Source organism: Aspergillus tubingensis (assembly GCF_013340325.1).
Source record: "Aspergillus tubingensis WU-2223L DNA, scaffold_3, whole genome shotgun sequence".
In the NCBI taxonomy this organism is placed as follows: Eukaryota; Fungi; Ascomycota; class Eurotiomycetes; order Eurotiales; family Aspergillaceae; genus Aspergillus; species Aspergillus tubingensis.
In genome coordinates this window covers 2,808,747-2,832,494 of record NW_023336277.1, presented here as the reverse complement: position 1 = coordinate 2,832,494, position 23,748 = coordinate 2,808,747, and the positions used below count along the sequence as shown (strand labels likewise).

General features: G+C 50.5%; 9 protein-coding genes and 1 non-coding gene across 10 annotated transcripts; 3 read left to right on the top strand and 7 right to left on the bottom strand.

The window, feature by feature from the left end:
- Positions 1-100: 100 nt before the first annotated feature.
- Positions 101-2,154, top strand: AtWU_02055 (aldehyde dehydrogenase family protein; the record flags this gene model as incomplete). The annotated part of the gene is made up of 3 exons (XM_035497169.1): positions 101-361; positions 447-628; positions 702-2,154. 3 exons carry the CDS (start codon positions 101-103, stop codon positions 2,152-2,154), a joined length of 1,896 nt encoding a protein of 631 aa, XP_035353062.1.
- A 1,624-nt stretch (positions 2,155-3,778) lies between these two features.
- On the bottom strand, positions 3,779-4,807 carry AtWU_02054 (uncharacterized protein; the record flags this gene model as incomplete). Its single annotated transcript, XM_035497168.1, has 1 exon — positions 3,779-4,807. The coding sequence occupies one exon, from the start codon at positions 4,805-4,807 to the stop codon at positions 3,779-3,781; it is 1,029 nt and encodes a 342-aa protein (XP_035353061.1).
- Positions 4,808-5,836: 1,029 nt separating this feature from the next.
- Positions 5,837-6,588, bottom strand: AtWU_02053 (F1F0 ATP synthase subunit d; the record flags this gene model as incomplete). Its single annotated transcript, XM_035497167.1, has 4 exons — positions 5,837-5,866; positions 5,938-6,024; positions 6,105-6,500; positions 6,580-6,588. 4 exons carry the CDS (start codon positions 6,586-6,588, stop codon positions 5,837-5,839), a joined length of 522 nt encoding a protein of 173 aa, XP_035353060.1.
- Positions 6,589-7,099: 511 nt separating this feature from the next.
- AtWU_02052 (nascent polypeptide-associated complex subunit alpha) lies at positions 7,100-7,891 on the bottom strand (the record flags this gene model as incomplete). The annotated part of the gene is made up of 3 exons (XM_035497166.1): positions 7,100-7,418; positions 7,482-7,540; positions 7,661-7,891. 3 exons carry the CDS (start codon positions 7,889-7,891, stop codon positions 7,100-7,102), a joined length of 609 nt encoding a protein of 202 aa, XP_035353059.1.
- A 764-nt stretch (positions 7,892-8,655) lies between these two features.
- On the bottom strand, positions 8,656-9,810 carry AtWU_02051 (60S ribosomal eL14 domain-containing protein; the record flags this gene model as incomplete). Its single annotated transcript, XM_035497165.1, has 5 exons — positions 8,656-8,715; positions 8,880-9,143; positions 9,247-9,384; positions 9,461-9,581; positions 9,800-9,810. 5 exons carry the CDS (start codon positions 9,808-9,810, stop codon positions 8,656-8,658), a joined length of 594 nt encoding a protein of 197 aa, XP_035353058.1.
- Positions 9,811-10,763: 953 nt separating this feature from the next.
- On the bottom strand, positions 10,764-11,940 carry AtWU_02050 (protein transporter YIF1; the record flags this gene model as incomplete). The annotated part of the gene is made up of 3 exons (XM_035497164.1): positions 10,764-10,979; positions 11,033-11,596; positions 11,653-11,940. The coding sequence occupies 3 exons, from the start codon at positions 11,938-11,940 to the stop codon at positions 10,764-10,766; spliced, it is 1,068 nt and encodes a 355-aa protein (XP_035353057.1).
- Positions 11,941-12,231: 291 nt separating this feature from the next.
- Positions 12,232-14,284, top strand: AtWU_02049 (signal recognition particle receptor subunit alpha; the record flags this gene model as incomplete). Its single annotated transcript, XM_035497163.1, has 3 exons — positions 12,232-12,450; positions 12,511-12,796; positions 12,849-14,284. 3 exons carry the CDS (start codon positions 12,232-12,234, stop codon positions 14,282-14,284), a joined length of 1,941 nt encoding a protein of 646 aa, XP_035353056.1.
- Positions 14,285-14,635: 351 nt separating this feature from the next.
- AtWU_t48 lies at positions 14,636-14,707 on the bottom strand. The gene has a single exon. It is a non-coding gene; the product is annotated as a tRNA-Arg (tRNA).
- Positions 14,708-15,515: 808 nt separating this feature from the next.
- Positions 15,516-17,299, top strand: AtWU_02048 (MFS transporter; the record flags this gene model as incomplete). Its single annotated transcript, XM_035497162.1, has 2 exons — positions 15,516-16,940; positions 17,009-17,299. The coding sequence occupies 2 exons, from the start codon at positions 15,516-15,518 to the stop codon at positions 17,297-17,299; spliced, it is 1,716 nt and encodes a 571-aa protein (XP_035353055.1).
- Positions 17,300-18,363: 1,064 nt separating this feature from the next.
- On the bottom strand, positions 18,364-22,336 carry AtWU_02047 (tetratricopeptide repeat protein; the record flags this gene model as incomplete). The annotated part of the gene is made up of 12 exons (XM_035497161.1): positions 18,364-19,004; positions 19,065-20,567; positions 20,615-20,800; positions 20,855-20,941; positions 20,992-21,060; positions 21,114-21,316; positions 21,385-21,436; positions 21,487-21,623; positions 21,677-21,754; positions 21,811-21,949; positions 22,036-22,202; positions 22,293-22,336. 12 exons carry the CDS (start codon positions 22,334-22,336, stop codon positions 18,364-18,366), a joined length of 3,306 nt encoding a protein of 1,101 aa, XP_035353054.1.
- Between the last annotated feature and the right edge of the window lie 1,412 nt (positions 22,337-23,748).

Below are 23,748 nucleotides of genomic sequence, written 5' to 3'. Positions count from 1 at the left end.
CTTAAGTCCCCTCTCCCTTTTGCCCTTTCCTGTCTTTTCACACACGCAGAAGGGTCTGGGAAGCAGAGCATTGAGTCAATCGCCCCGTGCGACTTTCACCATGGACTCACTCAACCAATTCATCCCCCCGGCTCTCCTGCCTCTGGTGGACCATCTCCAGACCCAGGGCCCGTTACTCGGCGTCACGTTGCTCTCGCTCGCAGCCGCGTACCTTGGTTATCTCTACGTTCTGGGCAGGAAGGAAGCTGCCGTTACATTCAATGTGCCTATTCCGCCAGAGATTCGGGCCAATTGGAAGGGCGAGAAGTGGGACAGCCTTCAAGGGGAGGGAAGAAAAGTGCTGGAGGGACAAGTTCGGGGGGTAAGGCTGCCTATACCCTCTCCTTTACAGAACATACCTGCCTCTAAATACCTTGACATGCTTCTGACGTCTTTCTCCTGCGCAGCAATGGAACGACAACCTGATCATGAGCTATTGTCCCGCGGACGGACGAGTACTCGGCAATGGAATCAAACCCGCAACTCCTGACGACGTCGATCGCGCAGTCCTGGCTGCGAAGAGCGCACAACTGGAATGGGCCAATACTAGCTTTGCAGAGAGGAGGAAGGTCCTGAGGACGTTGCTGAAGTGTGTACTCATCCTGCCATGTCAATTTTCACCCACCAACGCAAGCACTGACCTTGAACCCTTCATCCAACAGATACGTCCTCGACCACCAGGATGAACTCGTGACCGCTTGCTGCTTGGATTCAGGCAAAACCAAAGTCGACGCTGCATTCGGAGAGATCCTCGTCACCGCTGAGAAGCTGAAATGGACCCTCGACCACGGTGAAAAGGCCCTGGCACCGGAATCGCGCCCGACAAACTTCCTCATGATGTACAAGAAGAACATGGTCACCTACGAGCCTCTGGGCGTTGTCTCTGCCTGCGTCTCATGGAACTACCCCTTCCACAACTTCATCTCCCCTGTTATCAGTGCTATCTTCGCAGGAAACGGTGTCGTCGTGAAACCCTCCGAACAAACCGCATGGTCCTCCGCTTTCTTCCTCGAGGTCATCCGCGGCGCCCTCTCCAGCTGCGGCCACTCGCGCGACCTCGTTCAAAGCATCGTCTGCCTCCCTAACGTCGCCGACCACCTGACCTCCCACCCGGACATCTCCCAATTGACCTTTATCGGCTCCAAGCCCGTGGCCCACAAAGTCTGCGAGTCCGCCGCTAAATCTCTCACCCCGGTGACCGTCGAACTGGGCGGCAAGGACCCAGCCCTGGTTCTCGATGACTCCCGCACCGTCAGCGAAATCCCCGCCATCGCCTCGATCCTCATGCGTGGTGTCTTCCAATCCGCCGGCCAGAACTGCATCGGCGTAGAGCGCATCATCGCCTTGCCCAACGCATACGACAAGCTCGTTGAGACCGTTTCCTCCCGTATCGCCCGTCTTCGTCTCGGCTCCATTCTTCTCGACTCCCAAACCTCCGCCGGAACCCCCGACGTCGGTGCCATGATCTCCCCGGCCTCCTTCGACCGCCTGGAATCCCTCATCGCCGACGCCGTCAAGCAGGGCGCTCGTCTGATCTGCGGTGGAAAACGCTTCGAGCACCCCGAGCACCCTCTCGGCCACTACTTCACCCCGACTCTCCTGGTAGACGTGACCCCGACCATGAAGATCGCCCAGCAGGAGCTCTTCGCTCCAGTCTTCCTCGTGATGCGCGCCTCCTCCGTCCCCCACGCCATCTCCATCGCCAACTCAACGGACTACGGCCTGGGTGCCAGCGTCTTCGGCTACAACCAGACTGATATCGCGAAGTGCGTGGCGAACATCAAGTCGGGCATGGTGTCGGTCAATGACTTTGGCAGCTACTATGCGGTTCAATTGCCGTTCGGTGGTGTCAAGGGATCCGGATACGGTCGGTTTGCGGGCGAAGAGGGCTTGAGGGGTGTCAGTAATATCAAGGCTGTCTGCGTGGATCGGTTCCCTAAGCTTATGGCGACGAGGATTCCGCCCAGAGTGGATTATCCTATTCGCAAGGGTGATGGTGCGAAGCAGGACGGCACGGGTGCATGGGAGATGTGTAAGGGAGTCGTGGAGACGGGGTATCAGATTACGTTGGGCGGGAGAGTGAGTGGGATTTTGAGGCTGTTGACGAATATGTAGGTGCATACATACCCAACTTAGTAGCTGAGTGGGTGGATGATACGAGAGGAAAGGGATGTGTAGATTATTGATATGGTGATTGATGGTAATGTGTACGATAACATAACAGAACATAGGTAAATAGATTCTTATATAATGACATTATGCATGCATATATTCCTTCCGTCTCATTATATTCTAGACAGTCAAGTAGATAACATCGATATCCACAGTCAAGCTATCAAACAAAGCAAACACCATCCCAGGGCATTCCCTCTCACCTGACCACCCCTTCCCAATCCATCACCATCAAACCCTACCACTAATCCCCATCCAGCCCCCAAGGAACCAGGGGGGAAATTATAAGTCATGACGTCACAACACCACCCCCTCCCCCTGTTGAACTGTCAAACCTACAGGGGAAAAATCAAGACCAGCCATAACGTCAAGGGTCTCAGCCTTATCATAAGTGGCAATCAAGTGAACTGAATCCTTCGTCACATCAAATATGACCTAAAGAAAAAAAATTAAATTAAAGTAAATCTGAATGGGTACTTGATCCGCACCGGAAATTCCCCCTTTTGGGCGGGCACAGAGGGAAGGGAACATCAGCGACTGTCGTCGGTATGACGGCATCTCAAAGCAACAACGGCATGATGGAAGAGTTTGGTACTAGGTTCCAAGGAATTACTGTGTAGTGTAAAAGATGAAAACTGGGAATATTAATATGTAGGGTGTATGTCGATCATATTATTTTTGGCTATTAATCTTCTTTCACTTGGACAAGCCACTGGGGAAAAAAAAGTACTACTTGTGTTAAGACACATACATCATCGATCGTCCCCCTTGTACTTCTTCATTCACTTGTCGCAGCACGACATATATATATCCCCGTGTGATACTTTCAAGTTCTTCGATCAACATGCGTCCTTTCAGTGATACTTCTACTCATACTCCTGCTTCTTCGAGCTATAATTCTACGGTGCCGAAGGGATCGAAATAATTTCCATCTATCATCCATCTATCATACTACTACTGCATACAACTACTACTGCTACAACGGAATACGTTGAGTCGTCAATATGGGTGCTGTGGTTTCTTGTGTATGTCTTTCTTCTTTCTCTTCTCTTCTGCTTCAAATCCAAAGTGGTGACTGATGATTGGCTAACATTACTCCATCTATACAGATCACTAGTATCTTCCACGCCATCGGCGCTTGCCTGATGGGCATCGTCAACACAATCGGTGCTGTCTGCAAAGCCATCATCGACGGTGTCGTTACCCTCTTCGACGTGATCATCTCGTGCCTGACCTGCGGATCCTGTGGTGGAAGGAGGAGAAGAACGCGGAGGTCAAGAGTCTGACATTAATTAAAAACGAGACATGTCCAACTTTGACCTCGACCTTTTGACTTGAACGCCATGACGTTATGACGGATATGAATATGGATATCAGTTCGGAGTTTTTGTGGTTCCTTTGGATTGCTGCTGCGTTTCCTTCTCGTCTTATTTGCTGTGCCTGATATCCTGTGTCTCCATATCGAGCAATGAAATCTTTCACCAAATTATAAAATGTCGAAGTAAATTGGGCGTACCCCGTAGTTGTATACCGTGTAAGTCCTGCGGACTGAGGTCATCCTGGCAATTTATCCCGAGATGCCTGTCCCAAGTTTAGCCATCAATTGATCCTTGAGCTGAAAGTCGTCAGTTGGGATATCCTCCCATCGCTGACTCACCAGCAACCGGACGAAAGGGTCCTCCACCTCGTCCGCATACTTCAACGCCACGTAGAAGTGATTTGGCAGGACCGGCCACCGAATGGGGTACTTGTACCACGGCACACGAATCCGCATGCTCAGCAATCGCTTAAACGTTGCGAGGTCACGGTCTCGAATCGTCTGTCGGAGGATTCGCTTCGCGCGCGGGTGCTCGGGATCCTCGTCAAGATAGCCGTCCATTGAGAGCAGCTCGAGGAAGTCCAGTTTAGAGTCGGTCCAAGGAGGAAAAAGTAGCTTGTCCGGGACCTGGACTGGTAGGTTGGCTGCGAAGCATGGTAGCCGGAAGATGTCAGTCTCCTGGTAGATCTCGCTCGATGGACGGATCTGAACTGCGCCAGCATCGAACCACACTGCAACTTTGCAGTCCACATCCGACTTTGGGATTTTGGCTTTGAGTATTAGGTCGCCTTTGCCGCGATGACCATGGGGCGTTTCATCAGGCGTGGATTGTACATCCTTGTCGAATTGCTCGCCAATAGCTATGAGAATCTGGCGGTCTTCGGGTGACAAGTCTAGCTGTAGACACTTGCGGCGGATCGTATGCTCGATGTAGTCCCTCTGGCATTTGCGGATCAGAGGTAGTGTACACCAGCGACAACCGAGGATGACGTTTTGCAGGTTCTTTCTCTCATTGGGGGAGATGGCGAAAACATCAAGAGGCCAGGGAAGGAAATCAGGTGTGAAGAAATCCTGTCTTGCGCTTTCGTTGGTGCTGCTGAAGACATAGCGAATGACCCAGGTGTATAGGACCGTGTTGGAGAGAGCCCGGGCGATGTGTATGGAGGCTCGTGGGAGGTTGACCTCGAGACAGTGGAGGAAAATCTCTTGGATAATTTCCACCGGTAAGCTCTCGAGTGCTGATAATCCGGCTAAGGCCGGCTGCGAGACGTTAGGCATTGTGAACTCAATAGTAATGGCCTTTCAAGTAGCAGCTATCCGTATACTGGCGGGATTATATATTATGAAGTCCTGAGGGACGGTACTTGGAAAGGATGGCCTGAGCTCCAACAATCATCCTGGCGATAAGCTTACCATCCTGAATTTAAGTACTTGTAGACTGACAGGGCCATCGGTGTTTAATGGTCATAAAAATAAGGTCTAGACCACTGAGCCTCTCAGCTGAGTTCCTGGCGAAGCAAAAATAGGGGCGCGAATCTGTCAGAGTGGAGATCGTAATTTGATTGAACCGATAACAAATAGGTTCGCAGTAGGTAATCTTAAGCCTCTGACTTTAACGATTTGGCTTTGTGGCTCATAATCGATCCATCACGACGTGGATGTGCAATCCAGAGTCAGCCTTGAAGTGCGGGATTCCCTGTGTTGTTTGTTGTTGGCGCAGAGAGTTTAGGCTGCTCGGGATCGGCTAAGTCTCGAGTCTAATCCCAGATGCCTTGCAAACTACGACCATGACAAACAAACTGGTTGCTCAATGCGGCAATCAAGACCGAAATTGGAAGCAATGCGATCGGAGTGAACTGGGTCTTGAATTTGGGGAAAAGGCGGGGATCGTTATAAAGAAGCATCTAATTTTATCATCTTGACTGCCCTTGGTGTTGGCATGGGACTAATGTCAATAACACGTCGCACTGGGTGCCCACTATTCGCAATTTCCTTGCGAAATGCTACGATTCATTTGCCCCGAATATTGGTGCGTGCGTATTGAATATCTTCAATGGTAGTAATAGTCGACTGCTTGATATGGAGCGTAACATAGCGGTCGAGGGCCGATATACAAAAACGGTCCGGTGGTGAGAGAACCATCTAAATTCAACATTGTTTCTATACATGACCCTACAACCGACATCACACTGCCAGAGAGCAAGGGTATCCTAACTGGCCAACATGCTTGACAACAAAGGGTAACTTCGTGTGATTATACTGGTCGAAGGATGGAGAGACGTAAATAGGTACAAAAGATGTGACCGTTTAAACAACGGACATGTCGCCGAAGCGCTCCTGTAATTCAAACATCCATTAGTTTCACTCGTCGCAGACTCAGGCATCAATGCAGGTATTGTATCACGCACCTTGTAACCAGCCGGCATCCATCTGCCCTTGGAGACAAGGGAGGCGGTCTTCTCGTCGATCTCGGGCTGAGCGGCGGCAACCTCGTCCTAAACAGAAAAGAAGAAGAGACATTAATAAATCTGTACCAAAACCCTGCGTACTCCAACTCAGGAACACTATAACATACAACAGTGAGGTCCTCGAAGGGACGGGCGGTCTCAATGTTCTCGAGGGTCTTCTGGAGACTGCGGAGCTCGGACTCAACCTTGCCCTTGGTCTCCTCAGCGCCCTTGACGGCCTGAGCCTCGAAAGCGTCGATGGCCTTCAGCTGGCGGCTGACATCGTAGGTGGCGGGCTTGAAGGTCTTGAAGTGGTTCTCGATCTCGTTGACGATGGCCTGGTTCTTCAGGACCTTGCGGTAGTGCTCGAAGTCGACAGTCTGGGCCTGCTCAGACAGGATCTGAACCTTGCGGCGCGCATCGTCGTTACGCTTCTTGAAGGCCTGGAGGGAAGCAGCGGTCTGACCGCGGAGTCCGAGGGAGCTGGTCAACTTGGCCCAGTCGACCTTGAGAGCGGCGCTACGCTGTACACCAAGCAGTTAGCTGACACATTTCTCTCGCCATCCGAGACAATTTTATGACAAAAACAGGATCCCCACATACAGTGGCCATTTTGAGATGTGGAACGGAGAAGGTTGGGGGAGAGAGGGGAGTTCAACGTGCGAAGCTGGAGGTTCCGGGAGGGTGAGGGTTGAACTCGGCAAGATTTGGAATGGGGATGCCCTCACGTGACCACGGCTTTCCCGTGTTCCCGAACTGGCACTACACAAGGGGAGTTCGCAGGGGGCGGGTGTGCGTATAGATAGTCCGGAGTGCTTACATGTTTATACTTTCAATTATAGCCCGAGGATTTTTTGATATTTCTTCGAATTTGAATATAAGTCTCCGGTTACGGAATAATTTGTGTACTTTTTTTAATTTAGAAAATATTCCACCCAAATGGAAGGTGCCAAATAGTGCTTCACATCATTCAATTCTGCTTTTGGCTAAATGATTTACACTATGGGGCCTGACAGTACATGCATCCTAGGGGATATCAATCTGACCTCGCACCCAAAATCCATCCTGCCAGCAGGGCCAAGAGACGCCAGCCACCGATTCATGCGTTCATTTCCGGCGGTGTTCATATGCTGAGAGCCATGATGGAGTTGACGATATCGTTGTCGTTCTCCCGGAGAGCCTTGACGGCCTTCTTGCGGGACACATTAGCCTGGGCCATAACCAGTTCGATGTCCTTAGCCTCAAGACCAGACTCATCGACCTCCTCGCCATCATCCTCTTCCTCCTCCTTCTTGGCCTCAGCCTCGGGGGCCTTGCCCTTGCCGTGGTCGTGCTCGTGGTCGTGACCAGCGTGCTCGTTGGCAGCAGCCTCAGCAAGCTGCTGGGCAGCGGTAGCCTGAGCGGTGGCGTTCAGGTCCTCGATCTTGGCCTCACCGAAGATGCTGTCGCAACAATGTAAGCTTGATATGATTCATCAATTCGTCATAGTCTAAGGAGACACATACATCCAGGTGTTGCTGGAGGGGGAGCGGTAGACATCGGGCTGGTTGATGACGAAAAGGATCTATATGCGTATAGATTAGCCTCTGCGGTCTGAGAAAATCCTTCGTCGCCCACAATAACTCCACGAGTGCAGGTTTTGTTGAGCGTCGCACGGGAAGGAGGGACAGGGCCGTATTCATACGTTCTTGGGGCGACGGAGAGTGACACGAGTGATGCCGGGAACGTGCTTCAGGCCGAGCTTGCCAATGGCCTTGCGAGCCTTCTTCTCGTTGCGAGAGTGGATGGTGACAGCGGCACCACCGGGGATGGTGGGCTCATCGCCAGCCTCAGACTCGGAGGAGCTGCCGGCATCCTCAACGTTGGTCTTGGGAACCTCCTCGTCGGGGAGCTCTTCAACACGGGGGTCGGCCATTTTGTAATTCGAGTGAGCCTAGAAGGGCTGTAGAGTTGATGGTCAGCAAATCGCACTGTGGGACGTGACTGGTCGCTGAAGGTGGGAGGTTCGAAGATGTCCCTCTCAGACCGTGGTACACCCACAAATCTGCGGGAAATCGCCAAAATCGACCGTAAAATTGAACTTCGCGGCAAGGAATTCCATTTCAACATACCTAGACGCGGAACAAAGGGCTGTGGTGGATGAGGGGGATTTTTTTGCCTTGTTGTAGTTGGGAAGTCGCAAAGCTGTGTGAATGTCATCCTGCCGAAAATCGTTAGCGAGCTTATTGGGACCCTCACCCCGGACACACAGAAGCGATGCATCTACAGATCGTAGTACAACCACCACTTCTACTGACGCAAGTGTTCATTCTCCATTATTTAAATATAATCTAATCTGCAGCAATTCATTGCACCGTATCAATTCTACTGTTTTGATTTACTGGAACACATTTGGCTTTGTGGATTGGTTTTTGTCTAAGTTGATGACCAGGTCATGTCAAGATCATTAATACCCCGAGATACCATTTGCCATATACTAATTGCAAGGCGTTCCGTGCCGCCCTCCATCTTTCATGACGTACGAGGATAACCTATGCCAGGATATCAAAGGTTCTTGAATCATTTTTATGCTGTCAATAATGCGTACAGCCCATTTTGCTGAAAATAAATTAAACCATCAGCAAATAACCCCGTCCCAAGGCAACCCTGTCACTCTATGCACCGAGCCTCATGAACCGTCTATGACTTAGGAGCAGCCGCCCTGAGCTTAGCGTGAGCCTTCTGGACCTCGTAGCGAGCCTGTAAAATCCAACATGTCAGCACTTGTTCCTGCAAATCCATGCACATCATATCCCCGGCTCTTTCCCAGTAATCGACCAATAGTCCCGACCACTTTCATATGATTTTCCTCCATATAACCCAATATTCCGTGCATGTCACACCATCGCGATTCGTAAACGTACCTGCTTCCGGAGGCGGAGGACCTTGAAGCGCTCGAAGTCGGACAGATTCTTCCTGCGCTCAGCGCGCTCGGTCTTCTGGGCGAAGTTGGACTTGGCCCACTTGCCATCGATCTCCTCCTTCTGCCAAAGCTTCTTCACGGGGCCAGTACCGGCAGCACGGGGCAAACGGGGGATGACGAAGTGAGTGAGGGTGGCGTGGGAGAGAGGAAGGACGTGGCGGGGAACGATCTTCTGCTCCTCGGTGGAGGGACCGTCAACCAAGACCTAATCGATGCAACACTTTTGTCAATATCGCGTTTCCTCCTAATGTATAAATCCGATTCCTTCGCGCTCGTAGCAACTCCGGTATATGCGCAAAAAAACGTACACGCTTGTGGTCGACAATCTCAACAATGGCAGCGAGCTTGCCGGTGTAAGGACCGCTGCGGATCAGCACAACGCGGCCAACCTCAACCAGCTTCCATTGAGCAACCTGAACATCGATATCGGCCATGGCGAAGGCTTCCTAGAAAAATAGCAAAAAAAGGGACGTCTTAGTTGAAGTCTTGCGGGGATCACGGTAAGGGCGGACAGCAACTCACGGTCGACAGACTCCGGGAGGACGGTGTTGATAATTTGTTGTCGAAATGTCGGGTTGTCGAAGTCGTCCGAAACGCACAAGTCGCTCTGGTCTGCTGGATAGCGAATTTCGGTGCTGCGGCCCTTCGCCCACAAGAGTCTCGCTTAGCAGCCAGTAGCAGCCCACCCAGGGGCGTTTGCGTGCGGCCTAGGGCTGCCTCCCGGCCTTAGCGCGCTCCATCGGAGGTCGGATATTATCCGCTCCGATGGAGTTGCTTTTAAGCTTCAAGTTTTCAACGCGATCTACTTTGCTTGTTCCTCTTGCTATCATGCAGAACTTAAAAGGTCCAGACTCTGTCGACCTTTTCGCCATCTTGCATCAGAACATAATGTCGTTCTGTCCAGAACTACTCCGCCATCTTGTTTACTAACTCAATCTCCACCAGGGAGCTGGACTCTCCACACATTAACTGGTAAGCTCTTTCTACCTTGAAGCTTTCTATGTTTACTCTCCCCCCCCTCCTTACATGATGCGGTAATTTGCGATTGACCCAGTGTCTGTGAGCCCTCGCCGGGGTTCTTATACAGCACTGTCGCATGATATTCAATTTCTTACATATTCTGATATCCTCACTTCTACATCGTTCTTGACACCATATATACCTTCATGGAGTCTCATCGCTAACATGTTGAAGACTAAACAGGTTTGTGCATTCATGCCACTCGACTCTACTGTTGCCAACAGCTCGCTCTTTCGGTACGTTGCCATTGCACTTCCTTACTTGCACACCCCCCTCCAGTGATTAAAAAACTTTATCACGCCTAGATAGTAGTTGATGCCTTTGGCAATGAAATTTACTTCATCACCAAGATCTCTGAGGAGCATCTCATTCCACAATATTGTCACTCATTGCTTGTTTGACTGAGTTCTAACTCGTGGATTATAGGGTTTCCGATCGCGCTGCTATACAGCCATTAGCTAGAAAAATATGAAATTGAATCCTTTATCACGAGAATTATGGACATTTTTGAACTTGTAGAAAATTTATGTTGTAGAATCGTTGAGACCCTGCACCCTTCTGATCTATTCTGACCCCGTCCGACCAATGGCTTTCGTGTATGATCCGTCCTCAGGTATGACTTCATGTTCTGCGTGACCAAATGCAGGTGAACAATGTCACCATATGCATTCCTGATCTATGAAAATAGTGATTTAATTCGATTTTACTGCTCTCCACAAAACGTACATGAATATGAACTAATATCCCTATCCCTTTTCATGAGGTCCGTCTATATCATTATGTGCAACCCGGTACCGACACGACCCTACGCTGAACCAGTTGCTCCACCACGAGATGCAATCGCCATCGGCCCCTCCCGACTCAGCACCCACATGAAAACGAACTGGATGACATAGGAGTAGATGAACAGGAACTGAGTGCGACGGTTACGCTGCGAGCGAGCAACCGTATGCATAGAACCAGTGCGCATAGACGCATCACTCGTAGAGTCCGGGAGAAGAACGTATTTCAGGGAACGGAGCTATGATGCGTCATTAGTACAGTCGTCAACAAAGCATACTGCCATGAACGTACCAGAAAGAAGGCATTAGCAAGGAAGGTGTAAATGAAGACGACCCAGCCAACCCAGCCGCCGGTTCCTCGGCCTGGCGTGAGGATCTCAGATGTCAACAGAGTGACAATGATGCCGACAAACTTGTATCCCGAATATGCCACCAGATCAAGCAGCTGCGACTCGTTGTTGATGCTGAGGATGTACATAGCCAGCTTCAAGCACATTATCTCGAACAAAATGACGGCGATAGCTGTGGTTGTGATCGAACCAAGCAGCTCCGGATGGAAGTTACCGCGGAACCCGGCCAGCATCGCTGAGAGAAGGATGTAGGTGACCAGTGCCATGACGGGAATGTACATGTCTGGAGAGTTGAGATCGTCACGCGGAGGCAGGAACATGGATGAGTATTGTTGCTGGGATATCTGGCCATTGGGGCCCGTTGAAGCTGTTGTAAGGCGTGCCTGTTGACGGGACCAAGGCTTGTGCCGCCAAGGGAAGAGAACGAGGGACAATTTGTTCAGGACATAAGAGTTGGAGACGTTGAAGTAGTGCTTGAGAGCTGGTATAGAGACATAGCGATTGAACTTGGCGCGTAGTTAGCAATGCTTCATCTATAGGCACCATTGAAGCTGCTGCTTACGTTCTGCTCCATATATTCCTGTCCAGCTGCCATGGCGGTCTTTCCGACCTGGAATCCCATCTGCGCGGTGGGATCATTGATGAATCCCCCAAAGCCAGGAGCATACGTTCCGCTGCCCCCCTGCGCAGGGGCGGGCTGATATGGGTTGCCATAGCCAGAGGTCTGAGGCTGCTGTGATGCCGGAGGCGGCGGCGAGCGCATCATGGGGACGGTCGAGACATGCTGAGGCACAGGATGGTGAAGGGGAGGGGACTGCGCCGGGGGTGGAGCGAACGACTGGCGGTACATGGTTCTTGGGTTGTAATGAAACTAGTTAAGAGGAGTTCAATAGTTAAAGATTGTCTTGCAAAGCTCGAGGGGTTGCCGAGACGGCAAATCGGGGGTGACTGGAGCGCAGAATGGGAGGAAGGTTGAGGTGTGTTTCTACGTGGCTGAAGTCCTTCCCTTCGGATCACCGACAGATCAGCTTGCCGCCCGCAAATTCCCCACTGCGCGGATCTCGCCGTCCACTCCAACATTATTGTTCACTCGCCTCCGTACCCCAGTTTCACCAATACAGCATATCCACTTATCAGCAGCATGTTGGAAGCATTCGAGATCTTGACTGCCTCAGGGGTAGTCCTGTGGTCGAAGTCGTACGCGCCCGTCGGGGCGCATATTGTTAACAGCCTTATCAGTGATGTCTTCATTGAGGAAAAGGTCCAGCTTCAGGCAACGAGCAATGCGGCCCCATCTTTTAAGAAGGAGAAGTACACTTTAAAGTGGAAAAGGGTGAAGGAATTTGACTTGATCTTCGTGGTATGTTGCTGTCTCCGACCTCGTCTCAGGTCTTCTGTCTCTGACCGCAACTCGCTCTAGGCCGTCTATCAGTCTCTCTTACAGCTTGGTTGGATCGATAAACTCCTGGACAATATCTCCACCCTGTATATCGATTTGTACAAGGACCAACTACGAAGTACCCGCGCAAGGATAGCACAATACCCCTTTGACAAATACTTTGACCAGCAAGTTCGGGAGCTTGAGGATAAGTCGGGGCCTATCTCTTCGGAGGCATTCGTGGCTCATGCGGTTGATAAGAAAGACCCGCTGGTTTCGTCTGACAATGGCGGCCCCCCTCCGCCACCAGTGCCTGGTCTTCTCAAAGGTATGTCTCCGAACGGGCTTCATAGATTGTAATGATGCTAACATTCCTAAAGCGCAGCATCAAGCTGCGCTAGCCGGGGCGACCTCTGATGAGAGTACGCCACCACACACCCCGGATACATCGCGGTCATCCACCCCTGTTGCGAACCACATCATAACTGCCAAGGGAGGACCAGCTGGCCGAGTTTCGCGTCGTGCACGCAAGGCCGCTAATGCCAGCGCCAATGCTTCCTCAGGCGACGAAACCCGCAAAGGAAAAACACCCAAGAGCGGCAAGAAGATGCGCAAGTGGGATGCCGATGGGTTTGCCGATGAAGATGATGGTCAGGTCCTCGACTACTCAGCCCATGCTGACGGTGAAGAAGCGGCTGCTCCGGCTGTGGAAGGCGTGTCGCAAGATTCTTGGGGACACAGAACTGGCAAGGGCCAGTTCGTACTGAAAGATCTGGGAGATGAAGTTCACTCTATTTTGGAAAATGCAGGCAGCGACAAAGCGAAGGATGCGTCCTCTGCTGGCTTCGTCGGTTCAGGATTTAATGCAATTGGAGGCCTTCTGCGCAACATCGTGGGCGGAAAGACCCTTACCGAAGCGGATTTGGAGAAGCCCTTGAAGACCATGGAAGATCATTTGCTGAAGAAGAACGTCGCACGCGAGGCTGCGGTCCGGTTGTGCGAGGGTGTCAAGCGGGAGCTCGTGGGGAAGAAAACAGGCAACTTCCAAAGTGTGGATGCTGCTTTGCGCTCGGCCATGGAGTCATCTCTTCGGAAAATACTGACGCCTACTTCCTCTCTCGATCTGCTTCGCGAAATTGATGCAGTTACGTCTCCCACTAGCAAGCAGCAGGCTCCTCGTCCTTATGTTATTTCGATCGTTGGTGTCAACGGCGTTGGAAAGTCAACGAATTTGGGAAAGATTTGCTATTTTCTGCTGCAGAACAAATACCGTGTTCTCATCGCCGCATGCGATACCTTCCGATCTGGAGCTGTGGAACAGCTACGTGTTCATGCACGGAACCTCAAGGAACTCAGTGCCCGCGAGAACGCTGGCGAGGTTGAGCTGTACGAGAAGGGCTACGGAAAGGATGCAGCGAACGTGGCGAAAGATGCTGTCGAATACGGAGCTGCCAACCAGTTCGATGTCGTTCTTATCGATACTGCCGGCCGCCGGCACAACGACCAGCGCCTCATGTCCTCGCTCGAGAAGTTTGCTAAATTCGCTAACCCAGACAAGATCTTCATGGTCGGCGAAGCCCTGGTTGGCACGGACAGTGTGATGCAGGCTCGCAATTTCAACCAGGCCTTCGGTACTGGGCGAAACCTTGACGGCTTCATCATCAGCAAATGTGATACAGTTGGTGACATGGTGGGCACCCTGGTCAGCATGGTGCATGCTACGGGTATTCCCATCGTCTTCTTGGGAGTTGGTCAGCATTACGGTGATCTGAGAGGACTCAGTGTCCCTTGGGCTGTCAATCTGTTGATGAAGTGATTGGCGCGCAGGTTACATTAATGCAGTTACCGGCGAGTAATGAATAAGACTATGATGAAGAACCATGAAATTCCTACGTAGGCTAGTTCACTCTGTTCATGATCTTAATCGGGTGACAGTGCAACGTCGCTTCTAAGACCGCGCTTTATGATAAGCCATGGTAATGGTTCCGGCAGGAGGCTACACGAGCTGACCGTGCATATCTGCAACGGAATGATGGATGAAGACGTAGTAGATGTAAAATCAAAAGAGAAAAAAAAAAAAAAAATAAATAAATAAAAGAAAGAAAAACAACATAGAAATGAAGACAAAGATGCTTCTTAGGACTGAAAAATAAATTACTAAAAAGAATGACCTACGCAGGATTCGAACCTGCAATCTCTTGATCCGTAGTCAAGCGCCTTACCATTGGGCCAGCAGGCCAGCTGATATATTTGGAGGTATATAAAATGCTCTAAGTTAGAGTTTCACAAATGTAACTGCTTCAATTTATAGATTCCAGTTCACTGAAGAATCGCAGAGAAACCCTTGGTTTGTAGAGACACTTATCTCACACCTCTTGGTATTTCTCCTAGAAAGCCCTTAAAACAGGCGGGTTTTGCAATCCGTAGCCGGTTACCTCCTGGGGAATGCCACCGGCGCAGAGGTCGCAGCACTTCGCCGCTTGCAAATGAGTCAGTCCATACCGAGGACACGTAAAGCCCTGAGACATTGGGAGTAATTTCCCGTGTCGTAACCGTCATATACATCATACAACTGCTGTTGAGAACAGTTCACTATCAGACCTGTCATATCAATCCAGTCGACAGCCACCGGATGACTCAGCCGTGGTTCTTCCAGTCCAGCCAGAACGCTTACATCATCTGCATGGGTTTGCCGGGGCTCCTCCGCACTTGACTATCCAGGCACCTCTTCCTTGTTTTGACATTCTCTCGACTTTAGACAGCTTCTGCTTTGCTTAGGATCTTCATCTCCAGTCTCGAATAATACGTGCGCGTCATTGACTTCACTTGCGACTATAGTTCGCTGCTGTTGCCCCGGATCCACCCCCGAGTCTTCTTTTCTGGGGGCTCCAACGCCCCCCGCATCGCGAACGAGGTAGTGGCAATTGAAGCCCTTCGTCATTGCTCCGATTGTTGGTGAGGCTCAGCCACCGCCTCTATCGCGCTGTTCTCTGGGGAATACCTGATAATCGCTATACGAACTCGCGTACTACCACTGTTCTGCCGAGATGAGGACAGAAGAGCACAATCCGCTGAATCGGCGACATTCCTCTACGCTACACTATCAGACCTTCGACACCCCGCCGCCGAAATCTCGCGGAAGACCGAACTCCGGCCAATCTGGATCATCAGGCGACGACTCGCATCACCAACCAAGCGATTCTCAAAATGGATCGGGACATGGATCTCCCCTGCCCAAGAAACAGATGGCGGTTCTGGCGATGATATCCCTCTGCGAACAGACGGCCTTTAACTCCGTCAGTCCTTACCTACCCGATATGGCGTCCTCCTTTCCCGAAGTCGAACCGGATATGGTCGGTGTATACGTCGGAGCAATTGCTACTGCGTTCGCAGTAGCACAGCTGATCACAAATTACTTCTGGGGCTGGCTATCTGATAGGATAGGACGGAAACCGGTTATTCTGCTGGGTACAATCCTCACGGCGGCTTGCTTCTGCGCTTTTGGATTTTGCAGAACGCTTTACCAGGCGATCGTTGTTCAGGCGATGATGGGCGCCATCAATGGCAACCAAGGTCTGGTGTCCACATGCTTGGGCGAGATCACTGATCGGAGCAATCAGTCGAAGGCCTTCACCTATCTGCCCGTTCTTTATGGTATTGGTGGCATAACTGGACCTCTGTTAGGAGGCCTATTGGTCTTCGAGCGGAACCCCTTTGACAAAAGCCAACCCAACCCCTTCCCGTACCTCATGCCGAATCTGCTCGCCGGTGGAGTCTTAGTTGTGGACTTTGTCCTGTCGATATTTTTCCTCGAAGAGAGCTTGGAGGACGCAGAGACCTTACCCGATTTCAAGCAGAGAGTCCGTGCTTTATTCGCGTGGTTGTGGGAGTGGACCAGCTCTGCAAAGAGCGCGAGTCGGGTAAAACCACCACATGCTGGCAATTATCGCCACCTTCGTACGAGCTCGTACGAAAGTCAGGATCATGATAGCGAACTAGACTCGGCGTCTGAGGTATCGGAAACTCACCAGACCCACCATGAGTCGTTGACACGAAGTGAGATTTTCAATCGGGATACTGTGCTGCTCCTTTTGACCTATCTCATTTTCGCTCTTTGCAACGTTGCTTTCAACTCGTTGTTTCCTATTTTCTCGCAAGCCCGTCCCCCACTTGGGCGTGGCTTGACCCCTTCGGAGATCGGTCTTGCTCAAGGGTTCTCTGGCTTTGTTACGATCATTTTTCAAATTTGCATTTTCGGCAAATTGAGAGATAAAATGGGAAATCGCTGGTCTTACCGAGCGGGCTTGTTTGGCTTCGTCATTTCGTTCCTGCTCATGCCTTTCGTCGGATACAAGAGCAATGGGGCCAATGGAATAAGCGGGAAGACCGCGCTTCTGGCGATCGAGTTGTGCTTTGCGTTGCTCGTCAAAACAGTCGCCTCAGTTGGCGGACTGACAAGTGCACTTCTACTGGTAAGTAGCTGGCTATTTGTGTCATGACACAAAAAGAAAGAATGTCAGGCTAACTCTGCCCAACCTAGGTTACCAACTCCGCCCCGGATAATGCCGTCTTAGGATCCCTCAACGGACTGGCTCAGACCCTTTCAGCCGCAGGCCGTGCAGTGGGCCCATTCCTATCCGGCAGCCTATTCTCTCTTGCATCCAGACTCAAGCACAAAGGAGAAGCCATGCCATTCGGCGTTTTCGCCGCCGTCTCCTTTGTCGGGTTTATCCTGAGTTTCGGCATCCGAGGCCGCTCCCTCGAAGCGGAAGACTGGGAAAGCGACAGCGACGACACGTACAAGTCAGACGATGACGAAGCCGACGCGTGAGAGGGGCACAGCGTGCACCCTTATTATTCCTACCAATCAATCAATTACCGTTCCTTAAAACCGAGCTAAAACAAGAATAATCTTTACGACCTCACGATTTATCACTTACATTTCCGTTCCATAGACAAGAGCACGCCTTTCGCTGATTACCTTCCTGGCCTCGAGGACCTTACTATTTGAGCACAACATTTCCATGGTGCATTTTCATTCATCCATTCTTTCTTTTCCCCAATGCATACAAACATGCATGGTGTTTGGCGTCGTTATATGCGCGCATTGTATATGCTGGTCTGGAAGACGAGACTTCTTTTGATTTGGACTACGGATAGATATTGATAGCCTTGGGTGTTTCTTTTTCGTTGACCTCTACTACTACTACTACTACTAGATAGACCGGTCGTGTCGTGTTCCAGTCACGCTTTTTTACTTTCTTTCTTTCGCCTCTGATTGGCAACTGTATCAATAGGATTTAGATTATGCGTTTTAGCTTATGATTTACCCTTGCCTTTCTTGTTAGAATTTGAAACTCGATCACTGCTTAATTTTCCATTGCAATTTACCCATTTGAACATACTTAGTGCTCAACTTTTTCCAAATGCTCAATGTACATAACATACAACAAACAACATTGAAAGCCAGTAAAAACCACATAAGAGATACACGTACAGAGTGTACAGATATCTGACATCAAGAAGAAGACTAAAATTCAAATGAAGCTTCGACTGACGCCGAACGAGGACGATCCAGATAGCCGAGGAAAGGTGGTAGTATAGACTTATAGGATAGAAGTAAGGAGAATGAGAAATGAAAAATGAAAAATGTCAAAACAATGTGATCTCAGCATTATATGTAAAATCTCGGACATGATAAATCACAGACACTGCACTCATGGAGAATCACACATAGTAACCAACAACACATGAAAAACACGGTAAGAAACTTCATATGTAGTAGCAGTAGTAGCAAACACAGAAATGAAACACACAAGAAACAGAACGAAGGGAATCCCGAGAGGTTAGTTCAATTACCGATATCATATATCTCAATGCGATGACATTTCGACTCTATTCTTTCCACACCCATTCAAAAACATACATGAACGGCTCATACGGATAATCATTTAGGACAAGTCCCTGAGCGTATTCGACCAGGTCTTCGTTGGGGATATCAAGGGCTCGGAAGCGTTCCTTTTCGCCGCCGCCGCCACGGACTCGTACGCGCTTATCGACCAAGGCGCGGAGCATTTTCTTCCCCGGGGCGACGAGAAGGTATCTTGCTTCTTCTGTTGGGTCAGAGCCGGGGGATGCGGGGGCGTAGAAAATGGATTCCTGACGCTCTGGGGTGGTCCATTGGACTTTGCTGGGTGGGAAGAGGTGTGGAGGGTTGTTGATCATGGTGTAGCGGATGTCGGATTCGCGGGCGAAGACGATGGCTGTGTTAACGTCTGGGTTGAGTTTCATCCGGAAGGTGGTGAATTTGCGATGATCGAGGTGGTAAGCGGTACTGGCTGTTATATTGACAGGTCGGGTGGTGTCGAGTTGGCGAATTCTGGTGATCGCAAGGTCGCGTGCTGGGACGGGGCATTTGTGCTTCATTCGGATGGACTTGGATTCGAGACGGGTGATGGATGGGATGCATTGGGGAGCATGGGAGGCTGAGGCAGCCTTGTGGCATGTATCACTGCAGAAACGGAAAATCTTGCATGCTGATTGTTGCATATTAGGTTATCATTGCGCGTGGGAAAGGCAAGGGAAGGAAAACCTACTGTTGCACAAGGTGGTGGTAGGGGTGCCGCACTTCTCACACGGCCCGGGCTCATGCAATGCCCAATCTTGCTTCTCAGCTGCGAGCATATTTCTTCGTCCATTGAGGGCCAAAATCCTCTCCTCGGCAAACCCTATCTTCGTCTGCAGGTAGCGGTCTTCCGGGGTTCGTCGCGCCATATGGACTAGCTGTTTGTAGGCAAGTATGGCCTTGTCGATAGAGTCGAGGTGTTCGTGGGAGACACAGAGGGCGCTGAGAGCATCATACGTTTCGATTGCTTCTGGTCCCTTGATGGCCAAGAAGTCTTCGACCAACGATTCGAAAATATTCGCGGCATCCCGATTGAGGCCAGCGTTGATATACGATCGTCCTAAATGTTGGATGACCCGCAGGGCGTCTGGTTCCCGAGAGTGTTGATATTGATCAAGAATATCATTTATTTCACTTGGAAAGTCAAAATTCTCAGAGCATTCAAGATACCGAACGACCGCTTCTCGTGTGATAGGACTGGTAATGCCGAAGACTGCCTTGTAATGTGGGATCGTTCGGCCGCAGATCATTTGCGCCTCCTTATTCAGGTCAAGTTTGTGGTACAGGAGAGATAGTTGGTTCTTTGCAGTCAATGTTCTTTCATTATGCAGCCCAAAAACCGTATCGAGTGCCGGGGCTGCTTTCTCCAGAAGGAGGAGGGCCGATTCCTTATCACCTAAAGCGACCTTCAGCGTGGCAAGGTCCTGCATGCTCTTCAGAGTCTCTGGGTCGTTGTGCCCCAATGTCTTCAAGCGACCTGCAAACGAGCGCTCGTATAAAGCTGCTGCTTGTGTAGCATATCCATCCTTTGAATCGAGCGCTCCTAGGTCATGCAGAATGGCGAAGTTATCGGGATGGTCGCGCCCAAACGTCCGCTTGAATAATCCAAGAGCCGTCAAATAACAGACAGTCGCCTCTTGTGTCCTTTCCAAATGGCGATATACCCGTCCCAAGGAATGGAGAAGTACAGCTCGACAATGCTTGTCAATATCTAATGCTGGACACTCATCAAGCAATCTCAGCGCATTGTGAAATTTGCTCATTGCAGTTTCCAGATTCCCCTGATTCAGAGCATTCTGGGCTCGCATCTGTTCGTGGAGGATACGAGACCAAACGCTTGCAGCCGAGAGCTCGTCTTTAATCTGTAGAAAAAGTTGGGCAATCTCATCAATCTTCAAAATTCTTTGACGCCCAGATGCATCGTGAACTATAGCACCGCCCGAGATATGCTGGGTGTGGATGAATATATTCTGCGTTTCCCGTAGCAAGGCCATGTATTCGGTTTCCGCGACAGATTCCTGCGTAGGCTCAGTGACCTGCGTCCGGCCATCCGTCGAAACCACGTCACTCTTCCGGGTCGTTGCTGCTCTTCTTTCGCTTCGCGTGTACTTGGTGACGAACGAGAACCGTATGGTGTTCGCTCTTTTGATCAACTTCTTACCGCGATCTGAGGTAGATCGTGCACGCGAGACACCTACAGTAGTGAGTGCTAATTCGGTAGACTGGCTTCAGCATACTGACCTTTGGGGACCTTGCGACCGAAGAGTCTCTGCAAGAATGATTGCCTCCATGAGGCTCTTTGTTGCGCTTGCGGGCGTTCTTTCTCAGCCTGGCCATTCCGGAGCTCGTTCTTAGGGCCCGGACGACCGCTTTCCTCTTCACAGAGCGTCCGTTTAGACTCCACTATGGAGCCATTATAATTAACTCCTATAGACAGAATGTTAGCTGAGCTTCTGGCTGTCTAGTCGGCTTAATATATACCATTCGTAGCGTAGCTCATTGTTGACAGAGCTGTTCCCGGCTCATTGTTGCCTTCAATTTGCTGATAGATGCCGTGGGGGGCGTGTACTGCCAATCCAATTAGCAACTAGAGATATTCAGAGAACCTGGCGGCATACCTCGTTCCAGGTCATATAGCCCCGAAAATCCGATAGCGACCAGCTCATCCTCCTCTCCTTGTGAGAACTCTTAGCTGTATTAGTACGGAAAGTATTCAATGACTGATTGGGAAATAGCATACTTCTGAGCGACCATGAATCACGTATCTTTCGGGCTTTTTTGGAAAAGGACTGGTCTCCAGCGCCGTTCGTTGATGGGACTTTGGAACCCATGGAGCCTTTTTGCGTAAAGCTAGAACTTCGACTGTGATTAGCACTGGCCATGTCTCTCGCTGTGCCCCTAACAACGATGTCGTCCCGCGGATCGTTCAAGATCGGCTGGTATCTGCAGTCCCCACGTCAGAAAAAGTGTCCACTGCACACCTAGAAGCTCAAGCACGAGGAAATACTGACGAGACATTGCATGGTTCACCACAATGCTTGCAGTCAACAAAAAATGGCGTATCTGAGACTCGGTTAGACCCCGCTAGTGATACAGACAGCGGCGGATCATACTTCGTTGCCGATCAAGCCCTTCCTCCTCACCATCGCCAAATGTGAATGGCCTTTCACAGTTGCCACAGAAAAAGCAAATTGGCCGGGAGTTGAGCGGGATGAAACGTTTCTCAACACGGTAACCTTTCGTGATTAGACTATAACTCCAGTCAGCAATTCTGTCTAAACAAACTGGACAAGGATCAGATACCGGTCCCGCGTCATCACATATACGGCAATTGCAGTGCCAGGACAGTATTTCGTTAGATAGTGATGTTTCAACTCGCTTCTGCATGACATGTCAAAGTCTGTACCGATCAAGGGGAATATCAGGTTCGGCCGTACAGCGAAGAAAAAACCGCATTGCAGTCGGGACAATTAATATCCACTGCACCGAATATAGTCCCATCATCGTCTCTGAACGGAGGAAAACAACGCAAAGCCTCCTTCGTATCTGCAACACCGGGATAAGCATCATCCGTCTCTGCCAAACAGATTAATCCCAATTTTAGCCGATGCAAATACAACCACAGGCTGCACCCATATGTAGGTAGCCGGGGGGCAGCATACCGCTCGTAGACCTGCCGACTAAAGACAGCAGCACGTCTGAGGCTCTTAGAACACGGCCTTTGGCCTCGAACCTATTGGGAGCACCCTGTAACGAATTCCTCAGGATGATATCTGTATCGAATTGTCGCTTTGCCTCCGTCTGCAGCCCTCGAATGTCGCCGAAATCTCTGACCAATCGATATCGTGGGTTAGTTGTTGATTGATCTGATCACCCATACAGGCTGCAGCCATGACAGCTCAGGAATGCGTGAACTTACCTCTGAACCGACAGGTTAGCGTCGGGAACGGATTCCGTAGCCATCTTGGGGGGAGGTGAAGAAGATGCACAAGGACAGGAGAATGAGAGGAAAAAACGACGTTGAAGATGTGCGGCTGTCCGTTTCAAACAAAATGTCGGGAAGAGATCAGACCCTCAAAAGTCAGGATGAGGCGTCAGTTTTAATGAGCTGTTGGACATGCTGGCGCAGATACATACATATGCAGGTCAGCCGGTGGTCTTGTCTAGAAGTAAACGGCGGTGCCCCATTCTTGATGGTTTCTAGGAGGGACTGGGGAAGTTTCTCCTCTAGCGCTAACGCTTGTCATCCCTCGCATGTTAGTCTGGAACAAAGCTTGCGAAGGAGAGGCGCTTGAGTTTAGTGAAAATTGATATATTGGACGATTGATCGATTGAAATGCCGAGGGAGGGATGGACGACAGGGTTGGTTGGTAGGCTTTGCCGCTAATTTTCTTGCATCACCAGCATCGATAACATTATCTTGATTCCACAAACTGACGGACCGCCTTGATGCAGCCAGTGAGTGCAATGCCTGTGTTCCCCTCGTTTTCCTCCCTGCAATAAACAAACCGACCCCCCTTGCGTCGAACAAGTTCGAGGGTCAAACCTGTCCGCGCCTCTCTGCTCTCACCGCATTATGTCTGTCCCTAAGTCGAGCCATAGATATATCATATCATATCGATCTTTTCTTTCCCTTTATTTGCTTTGCTCATGATTTTTCCCAGTCTAAGCAATGCCATTGGCACATCATTCGTCAGATCTCCCAGGCTGAGTCGTGCTTCTCGGCGAAGACTCGCAAAAAGCAAAGGGAAGCCTCGTTTGCGATCGTCGGGGGCCCTTCTCTCCTCCCGAGTTGATACATCACAACCGCGTCAGGGACGTTTCCAATAATTGGCTAGACCACGAGATAGTTCCAGCAATATCCATGCCAGTCGAACTGCTTCGAAGGACATGTCAAGGTTGGGGACTCCAATGAATAAAAGAACATGCTGGGTCTTTGGCTGTCAGCTGAAGCACGTCCGGACGTGCGTGCAAGCGGGATCCATTCAACCTCACCGTGTCCATGACAGCTTGCATAAAGTAATGAAGCTTCCTGCAAGTTAGGAACTATAATAGAACACCCGAAGAAGCACCAAGGAACCGGGTGGGATGAGCGTCGAAGGCAGTTTCCCGAGACAATAGTCTGGAAGTTTGTTTCAGGCCCGATTTGTCACATCGGAAATAGTTATAATTAACCATTAAACTTTCACCCTTTTGTTCGATGCTCTGGCCACTCTCTCCAGGGCGCCAGGGAAAGAACGCCCGCCGAAGCAGATGGCCATCGAAAGTTGAGCTGGCTAGGATTTGGCTTGCAGTGGGTTGAGACGGGAAGGTTCGGGATTTCCGCTGGCCTGTAAGGATAGCCTTCACCCTCAACACGGTCCGTCCGCCCTCAT